This window comes from Myotis myotis, unplaced genomic scaffold (genome assembly GCF_014108235.1).
Source record: "Myotis myotis isolate mMyoMyo1 unplaced genomic scaffold, mMyoMyo1.p scaffold_m19_p_10, whole genome shotgun sequence".
In the NCBI taxonomy this organism is placed as follows: Eukaryota; Metazoa; Chordata; class Mammalia; order Chiroptera; family Vespertilionidae; genus Myotis; species Myotis myotis.
Window position 1 is genome coordinate 16,972,672 of NW_023416314.1, and position 14,446 is coordinate 16,987,117.

A 14,446-nucleotide genomic window follows, 5' to 3' on the forward strand; every position below is an offset into this window, starting at 1 on the left:
CTCTTTAGAAAGTGACTTGAAGGATTCTTTAATTTCCTCTTAGCATGTTAACACGGTATGTTAAAACCTTTGTTGCAGATTGCTTTAATTTTTCGTTATTTGCCCATTCAAGCAAATATATTACTTGAAAAATGCTTCCCAAATTGGATACTATTACACATCCTAAAATTTAAATGGATTAATTAGTGTTTTCTTGGCACCTGAATTCTGTCCCACAACAGTCACATCTTGGCATTTCTCAGGATCCCCAGCTTTTAGTCAATCAGGATTTCTGAGGCCATCACCATTATTTTTCCAACTCGTTTGCCTCTTCCTCTGTCACAGATGTGTCTGTGGGAAGTTTAAAATATGATTCTCATGACAACATGATTGATGCACAGAGTCTAAAAGACTTCTCAGATGACCTCTAATAGCCATTGAGAGACTGAACACACCTTAAGTGTCTGTGATTTGTCTTGGAAGATAGAACAATAAGCAAGTGTAGTTAAAATGGTACTATATATATATACATATCTATATATTCATATATAGAGATGGATACGTTTATTTATATGTAAAACTGTTAGTTCATTTAAAAATTTAATCATATTTTTAAAAACTTAGATAAGAATCAATTTATAATTTTTTTTTCCCCAAATTGCAGCTTGGTATAAGAGGCTCAGAAGATTTCCAGTTAAATAGTTTCAATAATCCTCCAAGGCAGTATCAGGTAAGCATGAATTTTTAAATAATAAGACTAGTTATTTATAATATATAGAATTTCAAACCATTCAATTCTTTAAGTGAAAATGAATATTTTTCTCAATATCAAAATAATGTATTCATTCATCAAGTATTTATTGAGTAACTACCCTGTACCAGGCACTTACTAAGTACTGGAAATGCAAAGGTAAACAAAATAGATGAAGCCTGGACATCGTGGAGCTTGGAGTCTTCATGCTCATTGTAAAAAAATCTACCCTTATTAAAATCATAAAGAGGAGAGTAAAATCCACCTCAAACCCTACCACTGAGGAATAATTATTACTTACTTTTGCTGAATATTTTGCCAGATGATTATATACATGAATATAATTTTACACTTATTAATATTACTAATGGCCCAGTGCACAAAATTTGTGCACATTAAAAGAGAATTAATTAGAGGAAATATTTTAATATTGTTATTTGCCCTTTCTCTATAATAGAAGTGTCAGAGATGAAAGAACATTAGTAAAATGTGTATGAAAATCTCCCTCCTGTCAGAGTCTGGGGCACTCTGCAGGACCCAGAGTCAAGTCCCTGCCCACCCACATGCACCTCAAAATCATGCAAGACCCAGACCTGGCCAGCCCCACCCCCATCAAGCCCCACAGGGCGGGGGGCACAACCTTAGGTCCCCCAGCCTGGCCTCAGGTCCCCCGGCTCCAGCGTGAGGGTGCGAGGGCATGAGAGCGCAAGGGTGTAACAACCATTGCATATTAGCTCTTTATTATATAGGATTATATAAATGTATGCATAATATATAAATGAATTAATAATACTTATGTGATGAGCAATAGTTTTTCATTTCATAAAACATATTCATATTGATTTTAATGGATGTATAATATTCCTTTGTACAAATATATGATAATTTATTAAAATAATCCCTGCCCTGGCCTGTGTGGTTCACTTGGTTGGAGCATTGTCCCAAACATCAAAAGGTGGTGAGTTCAATCCCTGGTCGGGGCGCATGCAGAAGACAACCCATTGATGTTTCCATGTTTCTTTCTTTCTCTCTCTCTCTCTCTCTCTCTCTCTCTCTCTCTCTCTCTCTCATTAATTAAAAACAAAAAACAACCCTGGCTGGTGTGGGTCAGTGGATTGGGCATCGACCCATACACCGAAAGGTTGCTACTTCAATACCTGGTCAGGGCACATGCCCGAGTTCCAGGCTCCATCACCAGTGGGGGGAGAGGGGGCACACAGGAGGCAGCCTGTGATGTTTCACTCTCACATCAATGTTTCTCTCTCCCTCTTTCTTTCTCTCTAAAGTATCAATAAATATATTTTCAAATAAAGTAATTTAGAATCCCTTATTAATGGACATGTAAGGGTTTATGTTTCCACTATTATGTAGCATAACATGAATATATTTATCCATGAACCCAATTACACCCTTGGGATAAGTTCTTGAAAGTGGAATTTTGCTGTCTACCATTTCCTTTGGGCTTAGGTAACTTAGCTATATCTTCACACAGGACTTCCTGCACATGTGCTGAGCCTCCTACTTTTCATGAAAAGTATGTAGTAAACACACATCCTTATGGAAGAAACCCTGGTACTGGAGGAACTATTACATTGAAACTGGCCATTCATAACTTAGAAAGCAAAAATCAAGGCTGGCTATGTCTTTTGGTAAGGGAGGGGAATAAACATATGCGTTTCCCCCCATTTGCTTAATTTTCCATTTCCACCGGCAATGCTGCATACCTTTAATCTGTCCACTGAAGGCTGTGTCTTGCCCTAATACTTTTCAAGTAAAATACAAGCAATGAATCAAGGATTAACTGTTGGTTTGGAACTTGCTCTTTTCTGCAGAATTAATTTTTGAGTCATTAATTCAGGTGATTTATGCATTCCCTGGCAGGTAAATCATCTTCATCTTTGATAGCAATCACTTCTTTTTTTTTTTTTTTATATATTTTATTGATTTTTTACAGAGAGGAAGGGAGAGAGACAGAGAGTTAGAAACATCGATGAGAGAGAAACATCGATCAGCTGCCTCCTGCACATCTCCCACTGGGGATATGCCCGCAACCCAGGTACATGCCCCTGACCGGAATCGAACCTGGGACCCTTCAGTCCGCAGGCCGACGCTCTATCCACTGAGCCAAACCGGTTTCGGCAATAGCAATCACTTCTAAAGTGCTTGGAAAAGAGACAATGACTCAAATTTATTCCAGATGAGAGATTTGTCATCAGCATAAAGCTGAGATGGGTTTTTTTCTCTTTCTAGAAAATCATGAAGAGGCTCATTAAAAGATATGTTCTGAAAGCCCAGATCGATAAGGAAAGTGACGAAGTGAATGAAGGTGAGCCAGGGTGTGGGCTTGATGCAGAGCCGAGAGAGGGCTGGAGGGAAGGGCCTGGGAAGAGTGAGCTTCAAGAAGAGAATATGGGTTCTCACCAACTGCCGCTACCAGTAGGGCCTCAGGCAATAGGCTATGTCTACATAGTTGAGGGCCGATGCCACTAGTTAGATAAGTAAGGGTTGTTTTGATGGGCGGCTTGGAGGGAGGAGGAAGTGGTTAGGAAAAGTGAGGGGCTGTTCCTCCCAGACCCCCAAACACTTGCCACCAATGTTTTCCTTTAATTTACTCTCAGAGTGAAGTAAATGATAACTTTGCTATAATTTTTTTCTATAGTCTTTTCATTACCTGAAATGCGTAGCTGACAAAATAGAAACCTGCTTGTTGGGAAGTTATTTCCTTCAGAAGGATTCAGCACACAGATGTGCATGGAGTTGGGACTGATTTCACTCAACCCCAGAGCTGCTAGTTCCTCTGCACTACGTATTGACAGTATACTTGTCACTCTTGTTTTTTTCCAAAGGGGAACTGAAGGAAATTAAACAGGACATCTCAAGTCTCCGCTATGAACTCCTGGAAGAAAAAACTCAGAATTCAGAAGATCTAGCAGAACTTATTAGAAAACTTGGGGAGAAATTACCATTGGAACCAAAGCAAGAGGAAAGCAAGAGATAATGCAAAGACTCCCCCTAAAATCCATATTTATTTGTCCACTTGAGACCATATTATTTTCTGATTTATTTTTTTAAGTGACAATGTGACCACCTTTTAAACAAGAAAATGTTCAAAGATAACTTGGGTCATGCTATCATCTAGGACCCTAACATTTAATAATTTTCATGGGTAAATGTCATCATTCAGGCTAAATAGTGCAGATTACGATGGAAAGTCTGCCAGTCGTCTGGTGCTTGTTTTACAAACTGCTTTCTGGGTGTAACTTGTGATGGTGTGATTGCTGCATAGTATCTGCCTGGGAATCACTGCAGCTGGCAGGGGTATTTCCCCTGATGATGACTTCAGGCACCTCCTTGCCTGCTCTGCGGATCCCCTGTAGCCTAAAGAAAAAAACCATCTGTGACCATTTAGAGAATGCTGTTTAATCACCTGTCCTGCTTAGCCCCCACAGAAGATGATTGATAATGTCTGTGCAAAATGGGGTTAAATCTTTCCTAAACGTTTTGATTCATCTCTTTAAAAACATTATATTTACCATGAAAAAGTACTTCCTCCACTGAACCCTGGAAACGTGCCTCAGGTGTGTGTGTGTGTGTGTGTGTGTGTGTGTGTGTGTGTGCGCGCGCGTGCATGGCAGGTGCATGCATGTGTGTGTGTGTGTGTGTGTGTGTGTGAGTGTGTGTGTGTAGGAAATGCTCACTCTATTTTCTTTTGCAGTCTATGTAAACCCTCAAAAGCTCTTTACATTATAATTTTTTTGTTGTGACTAAACAATTGTGGTCATTCAGTCCAGTTAATAGCACAATTTGGGGCCATTTCTAAGGGCCTTTGCAGGTGAATTCCCAGACTTGGCATCAAATACAAAGGGGGAAAAAAGTGTTGAAGGAACTTGCAAATGCTTATCTCTTATGGTCGTTATGTTCTACCCTCCTCTCACAATATATGAAACAGAAGTTTACATTCGTGTGCATTCACCAGGAGGTTATGACTGACGGGTGATGTGAGGCAGCAGCTCAAACAAGGAAAAGAGAAATGAAGGGTCATCCGTTCAACTTCCCAAAGACTGTCAACATTTAGATCAGTGGTTCTCAACCTTCCTAATGCCACGACCCTTTAATACAGTTCCTCATGTTGTGGTGACCCCCAATGTAATTGTTACAAATTGAACATAATCACAAAAACAGTATGTAATTATATATGTGCTTTCCGATGGTCTTAGGCGACCCCTGTGAAAGGGTCGTTCGACTCCAAAAGGGGTCGCAACCCACAGGTTGAGAACCACTGATTTAGATGATGCTGGGCATTAGCTGAAAGTGCAGCTTTAAATTCAATAAAGAAGGGCTTCAAATGCAAAAATGCAACTTCATTTTAAAACTAAAATGTCACAGAAAATCTGTTCAGCCCCAAATTTGACGGAATTTAAATCAAAGGACTTTTATGTAACCAGCAGAAAATATAGCTGAAATTTTGTACTCAGTGATTTTGTATTTGTGGGTATTATTTATTAAGTTATTTACTGACACAGAAAAGGTCTGTTTTCAAATGTTTCATGACAATATTTGAATCAGAGTTGCAAAAATCAACCTCATACCAAATGCATTATCAGCTAATTAAAATAATCCAACATCCACAAAGCTTGTGTTGTGCATGCGCCAGATGGGCCTCCGTGCCCGGAGTCAGCAGATTTTCCTCAGAGAGCAGCTGAATCGGCACCTCTTCTCACTTCTTCTTCATTGAAAGATGTAAAGAGCACCCCACCATATTTTAAGAAAGGTTTTAGAGAGCTTAACTGAAGGCACAGTGTCAATGGGTTGTCATGAACACAACCGTCCCTCATACGTCTCAAGACCCCCGGTTTCAAATCCTGGATTCACACAGCAGCCAGCTTAACCTTTAGAAATAAAGTGAGTAGGAAGCGGAGATGTAGTTATGCAAACTGCTGTCTTTCTCTCATATTTCTCCTCTCCAATGTGGTGCTTTCTGGAGGTTTGGCTGCCATGAGGATGGAGCATGCTGCCTGGCACTGACTACCCAGCTGCTTTCTGGCTTGGTCCCTCCTCGGGGCAGACCCACCACCAGTGAACAAAGCAACCCTGTGTTTGTACCTCCATGCCTAGTTTTACTCTCTGCCATTCTCATTAGTCTGAAACTTAGAAATAACACAAATTTGATATGATTTTTACTAGGCATCTACACTAATAAAAGAGAAAGATGCAAATTGACTGTGCCTTCATGACACCCAGCAGCCAATCAGGCAAGAGTATGCAAATTAACCCAACAAAGGCAGGGGGTGGGTGGCAGGCATTCCGCACAGCCCCAGTCGCTCTGGGCCTCTGGGCATTGTGGGAAGGCGGAAAGGCTGCTCAGGCCGGAGCAAAGGTGGTGCCAGCAGCCAGGAGAAAGAAGGCCCATTCTTGCATGAATCTTTGTGCATCGAGCTACTAGTATGAAATAAATTACAAGAATCTTGTCTGCTTAAAACTTTGCCAGGGATTGAAGGGAATAGAAAATCAGTGTCTAACCAGAATGAGCTCGCCACCAATAAAGAAATGGGAGTTAATACAAATGCAAGAAATGTTTACTGAGCCGCTACCCTGGCCCTGGCACTGTGGTAAATGCTTTCCATACAGTATTTAATCTAACTCAATGCCTACAACAACCGGATGAGGTAAATTCTATTTACCTCCCTAAATTGAAAAAAACTGAGGTTTTTAGAGGTTAAGTAACTCACACCAAGAGTGTCAGTGCAGGAACAAAAAGCCCAGACCTACCTCGCAGCAGACCCCTCACACTTCCCTGGGGTCTTGGCTGGCTATAATAGAGTGTGGTTGTCTCATTGTGACACTTACATTTTAATCCCTGAGTGAGGACACATGGGCTGTACCTGAAAATCCTAAGTTCCATTACATACCCAGTCCAGAGACAGGCAAAAGCATTAATCAAGCCTTTGGGTAAAGAGAAGATTTGGCTTCAAAAGGATTGTAGTTATTTAAAAAAAGCATGAAAATGAAGATGTATAGTGAGTGGGTGGAGATAGTGTGAGCCAGGCCAAGAGTTAGGCCTGAGTGGGATACTAGGAAGCTTTTCAGAGAGATAGAGAGAGTGTGTGTATTCAATGACTCATTGAGGAGAACAGATTGACTATTTGGGAAGTCTATCCACCCATCCAAGCTTATTCCAGTAGGAAAGAATCTTATCACCATGTAAATAGTAAAAGCAAACCATCCATCCATTAACATGCAGGGTCGATATGATAGTATTTGCCAACCACATAGGCTGACAGGGGAGCGTCAGGTCATGGAAGAGATGTACCTCCATGTGCCACATTCGAAGGATGGTCCCCATCTGTTCTGACTCTGACAGGCAGACACGGCTTCCTCCTTTACTCTGAAACCTTCCTGAGTCAAATTCCAGGGGGGTTTATGGGAGTCACACTGGCTGTCCCTGCCACTCTGTTGAATGGTGCTTGATGTGAATTCTGACGCTGTCAGAGTCTCTACCCTTTGATGTAGAGTGTGCAGACTGAATCACTGGAGGAGCAGAAAAGTATATGAATTTACTAGGCATATCAAATGAATTATGTTATACTCAGGAAACATCCAATTAGATTTCCCAGTGAGCAGACTCATCAAAGGTTGGGTAAGAGTGGAGCCCAGCATTCTACTATGGATGGAAGTTGAAAATTCAGTTAAACATCTGTTATCATATAAAACGTTGACTCATAATCTGAGTCCTTACTGTTGTATGTGACTGGTCGAGGTGAGAGATATACCATGAATTCCCTGAAAGACCAGGCAAATGTCATTTTTTTTTCTTGAGTCATTAGAATGCTTGAATTTTCTTCTTTATTCTGTATTTACAGCAATAGCCATAAAAGTTTCTGAAGATACTTTTAAAACATTTTCCCAGATGAATTTGATGATAACACCTATTCACAAGTCACAAAAAGCTTTCATTTGGAATCAGTTTTTGCAGGGATGTTTATACAACTGAGTAAATAGCTAGAGAAACTGACCAGCTATGGGATAGTTTTGTTCTCATATTAGTATCATTTGATAAATAATCAATTATAAGGATATTAATTCATGGTTTTCAAACTTCATGAAAATGATGTATCGAGTTGCCATGTTATTAAATGGTAAGGGGAATTATACCTACTCAAGGGGTCATATATTCGTAATAGTCCTAGTATTACCCAAGTATAATGTTATCTAGGGCATTGCTGTAAAAATCAGAGAAAAAGTGTTATGTATAGACTCTAAGAATTTCTCTTTTCTTCTGTTTCCAGTATCCATGCTATAAGCAAAGGCTTTTCCCACTGATGAACTGTCAGAACAGCGCGTGATGGGTGGATAGACAGGCATGTCCTCTAGCACAGGCTCAGGACAGCATGAATTTTGCTTTCCTGAATCATTAGAGAAAACCTTGGTGATGACATTCAGGAAGTGAGTCTTGAGCTTCACTGCCCTGCATTTTGTCCTGATCATTGTCCATGAAAATAGACTTTCATGTCACCATAAGAACAATCTCAGACCAAAGTCAGTTCAGGTATCATCATGTCTCAGGCTGAAAGAGCGATGGATAGTGCTGTACTTTTGCGTTAACCTTTTCAGTATGCTGTGATTCAGCCATCTGACATTTACCCTCCACTCTCTTTCAGAAAATGGACTATCCCTGAGAATAATTGGAAAAGGTCAAATTTTAGTGTTGCCTTATATTTCAAAAAAATGTTAATGTCATATTGCTGCTACAATCTGTTGACATGTAAAATAATATATACACAAATATATGCATATATAGTTTGCCAGGATGTAGACTATATAATATATGCAATATATATATATATATATATATATGCAAAGATATTCTTCAAAACTTTGTTATAATCCCAGAGGAAAACATTATGCTGCAAATATATATTTTTGTTTCTTTTATCACTTGTCCTTTCTTTTTTTCCTTTTTTAATTTTAATGATTTCAACTTCTTTCTAGTCTCTATATAGTATTTACCTCTTTTGCCGAGTTCTTTAACGCCTAGCAGTCTAGAATCTGGAGCCAGAACAGCTTGAATCCCAGCTCTAGCAATTATCAGCTGCACAATCTTCATTCCGTTTCTTAACCTTTCTGTGCCTCATTAATCTACAGGTAAAAAACCAGCATCATCTCCTATGTAGAGTTTTTGTGAGGATGAAATGAGTTAATACACGTTAGGGTCAGAAAATAGCGCTCAGTAGATATCAGCATCCAACTAATGTTAGCAATTGTACAGGAAGAATGTGACTCTCAAATTCCCTTTTCTGCTCTGTCTTAGACCTCATAAAATCTAATGAAATTTGGGTTTGAACTCGTGTTTCTCTGGTTAACTGATACATAGTGTTTGGAACACTGTTTTAAGAAGGATTCCAGGGTCCTCACAGGATCAGTGGGATAGAATGACATTGAGACAATTAACAATGCTTGCCACAGTCATGGAAAGTTGCTTCTTAGGCCATATATTTGCCATCACCCTTGAAGAAAATGAATCATCTTTGAACACTATTTGGGAAAATTTTAAGACATTTATTACTTTTGATTGTAATACTTTTGTATCGTTTTATAATAGTATCATAACCTCACTCATAAAACTTGTATTGAATACCTATTGTAGTTATTTCAATGTGCTGGGTAATGCCAGTAGCAGTACTAGAAACAGGATCCAAGTAGTCAATTTATAAGCCACAGACTTAATTCATACAAGCTGGGCCCATCAGGCCTATTTTCATTTAGTCACCCCAGATAGCTCTACAATGCTTGAGAAGAGATTCTTCAACATCCACAGAGGGAAAGTGAAGCCTGGACTTGTTAGGTGTAGTTTGCCTGCTACAGTTTATGGTTTCATCTTATTTTTTAGATGAAAACCCATGTAAGAAAGTTTGGGTACTGCCTAGTCATTGGGTTGTTTCTAATTGATGTCGAGGGTAAGCAACTTGACTCAAACATTTCATACTTTTTTAGAATATATTTTTATTGATTTCAGAGAGGAAGGGAGAGAGAGAAACATCAAAGATGAAAGAGAATCATTGATCAGCTGCCTTCTGCATGCCCCCTCCAGGGGATTGAGCCCACAACCTGAGCATGTGCCCTGACCAGGAATCGAACTGTGACCTACCTCCTGGTTCATAGGTTGATGCTCAACCATGGAGCCACACTGGCAGGTCATACTTTTGTTTAATAAGAAATTCATCCTTTGACTCAAGAAGGTAAAGTAACTAATGAATTAACCACATGCCAGTTTTTCTTTATTAATTCATTTATGGGTCTAGCCCAGTGGTCAGCAAACTCATTAGTCAACAGAGCCAAATATCAACAGTACAATGATTGAAATTTCTTTTGTGAGCCAAATTTTTTAAACTTAAACTATATAGGTAGGTACATTGTTATTAACTTAATTAGGGTGCTCCTAAGGCTTAGGAAGAGCCACACTCAAGGGGCCAAAGAGCCGCATGTGGCTCGCGAGCCGCAGTCTGCCGACCACGGGCCTAGGGTCTAGCCTATCAAATTTCCTCACAGACATGATCAGCCATCATTCATGATTGGCTAATAGGTCAGTTAACCCCTTGGCTGGTGGCAGGCGTTCATTTAGCCTCATTAATGAGGAAGACACAGGCAGACTGTCCAGAGTGTTGCTTCTTCCTGATGCTGTCCATTCTGAGACCTAATTCTTTTTCCTCGTAAATCCCCAACTCAGTTGGGTTTGACCCTAAGATACGTATAAGCTTTTCTCTCTTATAAACCAATGACTTCTGGCTTAAGAGCTCAGAGAGGCTTTTGTGTGAGGAGAAGTTAAGGCGCTCGATAGCCTTTTGAATGACCATCCCTCAGGACAACGTAGAAGTCCTGAGATATTGTTTGTGGCTGGTGAAAGCTTTTACTATGTCACAGAATCAGAAAATATTTTTGTCAACTTTCTCCCCTAAGCACTCTGGGCTGAGGTTGTGACCTTGTGGGGAAGAAAAGATTTCTTCCAGCGATTCACTCCTGCCCAGTGTTAGAGAAAGAATCCAGACTTTAACTGCAACCCATGTGTTGCTGGCTGCAACCAAGGAGACAATCTGCATCATCTCATTCCTCCACCACGCAGAGACCAGGCCTGCAGCCTGCTGGTATTTGACAATGCGTCATCAAAATTGCAAAAATAGTCATATCAAGTGCATTATCAGAAAATTAATGCAGTGCTCAGGGGGCTCTGGCCTGTGCTTTACAAGAGCAGTAGTTCATGTGACTTTCATCCCAATGGCTTTTATACCCAAGGGAGTTCTTGGGACATATGGCTGCGCAGCAATACATGATTTATTCAATCATTTCTCTTAAAATGCAACTATAATCAGAACTCAGTTCCTACCCTCAGAGTGCTTTCAGCCAGACACAGGAGTTAGTCATGTAGCCTGTAAGTGCTGTAAAAGCCCCAGAAGGAGCACGGAGGTGGGGGGTGCACGTGTATTTCAGGTCAGAGAAGCTTCTTGTTGGAAGTAACAAGCATTTGGAGAAACCTGTTGAAGCATTGTTACTCCTTCCCCCCCAGCCCCCGGGGACAATAATGTGGCATGCAGCTTGTCTTCATGTCACTGTCTGTTTGTTTTGTTTCTGTTAATCCTCACCTGAGGATATTTTTTCCATTGATTTTTAGAGACAGTGGGAGGGAGAGAAGAGACAGAGAGAAAGAAATATCAGTGTGAAGAGACATATTGATTGGTTGCCTTCCACACACACCCTGACCTGGGCTGGGGATCGAGCTTGCAACTGAAGTACATGCCCTTGACCCAAATCGAACCCATGACCCTTCAGTCTGCAGGCCGATGCTCTATCCACTAAGCCAAACTGGGTAGGGCTTCATGGCACTGTCTCAAATAAAGTTCCTCATGCCCAGCTGGTGTGGCTCAGTGCTTGAGCATCAACCTATGAACCAGGAAGTCACGGTTCGATTCCCAGTCAGGGCACATGCCTGGGTTTCAGGCTCCGTCCCCATTTGAGGGTTGTGTAAGAGGCAACCGATCAATGATTCTCTCTCATCATTAATGTCTCTGTCTCTTTCTCCCTCTCCCTTCCTCTCTGAAATCAATAAAAATATATTTTAAAAAAAGTTATCTATAATAATAAAAGCATAATGTGCTAAATAGATAGGACGTCCTTCTGGACGTCCTTCCTGACAAAGCCGGGCTGCAAGGGAAGCCCAGGTCCCAGGTGCCTGACAATGGCCGGAGGGAAGCCCGGGTCCTGGGTGCCAGAGGGAAGCTGGTGCCGGCAGCCGGGGGAGGAAAGGCCTACTCTTGCATGATTTTCGTACTCTAAATAAATATTTATTTATTTTTAAACAAATAAAGTTCCTCAGAAGGAGGCCTGAATGAGATGAGCAGGAAGCAAGTGCTCCCAGGCCCAGAAAAAACTGATAAAGAGCTGGGGGAAGCAGAACAGGGAGCAGAATGCCAACGAACTGTGTCATCCGGGCAAAATCTTGCTAAGGGTAACTTCAACCTGGTCCTGCAGAGGAATTCTGAAGTTCTGCCCCTGACCTGGGCCTTCATGCCCATTGCCCATCAGTCCTTAGCTAAGGGCTGCCCCTGGGCAATGTTACTGCCCAGGCACTTTCAGAAAAGGCTCCAGCAGCCCAAGGGCACTCTCCAGAGAGAGCAGCAGACGCAGGCACTTAGAAGCAAGAGCATGCTGACCTCAGGGAGGGACACGCTGGGAGGGGTTGCTGGCATCCGTGATGCCACACCCTCTGCGTGCAGTGCGAACCCAGGACCGTGCTCATTGGAACCACAGATTGCATCAGAATTCCAAAAATGCCATTTGGGTTTCCAATAGCATTTTAGAGACAATTTGAGAAATAGTAACTGTTTTAGATTCTGCAGAGGAGATGGGTGGGATCCTCTTAAAATAAAACAGCATCTGGGTTGCTAGGGGTTAAACCAGGTCTGTATCCTCCAGAAACCGGGCTGTTTCCGCAGGAGGCTGCTCACTCCACTCAGTGATAGGTGCTGGGAGTTACACAGACATCCTGGACCAACATGCCTCGTGAGGCAGCTAGGCCCTTCAACGTGCTTACCAGTTGTCATTTCTTTAAGTGGAGGTATAACATGCTGCTTTAAAATGTAATTTTAATAAGGGTGATACAATAACCAGTTATGAATATTAACTTGAATGGATTTATCTGGACCTTTAAATAATGAGACCCAGAATTGCTAGCTTTAGATGAGATGCGTCTAAGAAAATATTCAGAATATGGAGGAGTCATTCAACGAGGCTTCCTTATAACCAAGAACACCATAGCAGAGTCCTGGTGTAAGGCCCAGGAGAAATGTGGTAGATAGATGGCAAAAGCCAAGGACAGCCTTCATAAAATGCATCAAGGAGCACCAATGACTAATTTTTCCTTGTATGGCCTATTTCTCAATACTCAAGTTCCGTTTACCACAAAAAAAAAAAAAAAAAAAAAAAAAAAAAAGACTTTGCATGACCCATGGAAACCCATAGCCTAGAAATCTTTTTCACATGCATTTTCAGCCTTCCCAGAACATACTGAATGCTCAAAAAATATTTGCTGAATGAATACATTTGTTGGATGCATTCTGTGTTTGATGCCACTCACTACCTCATTAGGGCTTGCAGCCACGTCCCAGGAGAAGAAAAATGGGACCGGTCCCAGCACAGAAACTCCCCAGGGAAACCATTTCAAGTCTTGACTGTCAAACCGCTCTGACATGGGTGTCTCAATGGCCTTCTCCAGGCTCAGTCAGCATTGAGACCTAGTGAAGGGCAGGGATTTCTAATGCTTGCGGGAGCTATCCCTGTCTGGCTGCCATGGGATCTACCTACAGCTGGAAAGAAGGAACACACAGACTTGCTTGATTTCTGCTCCTTTTTTCACTTTGTGAAGACTTTATTTTGGTCCCAGTCATTGGAGTATCACTTTTCACCCTCACTGGAAGACAGATTAGCGGTGAGACGAGGTCAGCCTGGGTGACATAGCACCATCAGAATATCTGGGAAGAAAGAGGCAGCAGGAAGTAGCCTTTGTCTCTGTTCCCTGGGTCCCTTCCATCATGAGAGAAGGGGAGTCACCCTCACTGTACACGGAACATCCTGAGACTATGGTGCGGTGCAAAAATGATGTCTCTGAAGTGTTATAAAGTTGCTCCACAGCGCGGCCCGTGTGACACAGTGGTTGAGCATCGAGCTATGAACCAGGAGGTCATGGTTTGATACCTGTTGGGGCACATGCTCCACTTGTGGACTTGATCCCCAGTGCAGGGCGTGCAGGAGGCAGCCGATCAATGATTCTCTCTCATCATTGGTGTTTCTATTTCTCTATCTCTCTCCCTTCCTCTCTGAAATCAATTTTATATATATATATATATATTTTTTTTAAAGTTGCTCCACAGAGCAGGGCACCCAAACCCAGTGATGGAATTCAAGTGGTGGAATTCTACCCCTTCAGGGCTGTCCTGAGCTAGGATTAATGAAGACTATCATCTACCAAAACCTCATTTACAACTAATGGGAAGAAAGCAAATACCAACCCAGCCTTTGCCTGGTTTCCTGGAAAGAGATATTCTGTGGCCCTCTGCCCGCTTTAGCTTTTTCTACTCCTTATTCCTCCTTCATTCTTTTTTTAAAAATTGTGATATAATTGACAAGTGACGCTATATTATTGGTTTCAGGTGTATAACATAATGATTC

General features: G+C 41.4%; 1 protein-coding gene across 2 annotated transcripts in view; it reads left to right on the top strand.

Annotated features, from left to right (window-relative positions):
• The window catches only part of TRPC6 (transient receptor potential cation channel subfamily C member 6), a 109,231-nt gene extending 104,307 nt beyond the window's left edge, over positions 1-4,924 (top strand). For both annotated transcript variants that reach the window (XM_036324605.1, XM_036324604.1), the window contains 3 exons: positions 644-709; positions 2,981-3,056; positions 3,577-4,924. In XM_036324605.1, the coding sequence (XP_036180498.1) occupies positions 644-709; positions 2,981-3,056; positions 3,577-3,728 (294 nt within the window). In that variant the 3' untranslated portion in view covers positions 3,729-4,924. The remainder of the gene's footprint in view (positions 1-643; positions 710-2,980; positions 3,057-3,576) is intronic.
• The last annotated feature ends 9,522 nt before the right edge of the window (positions 4,925-14,446 follow it).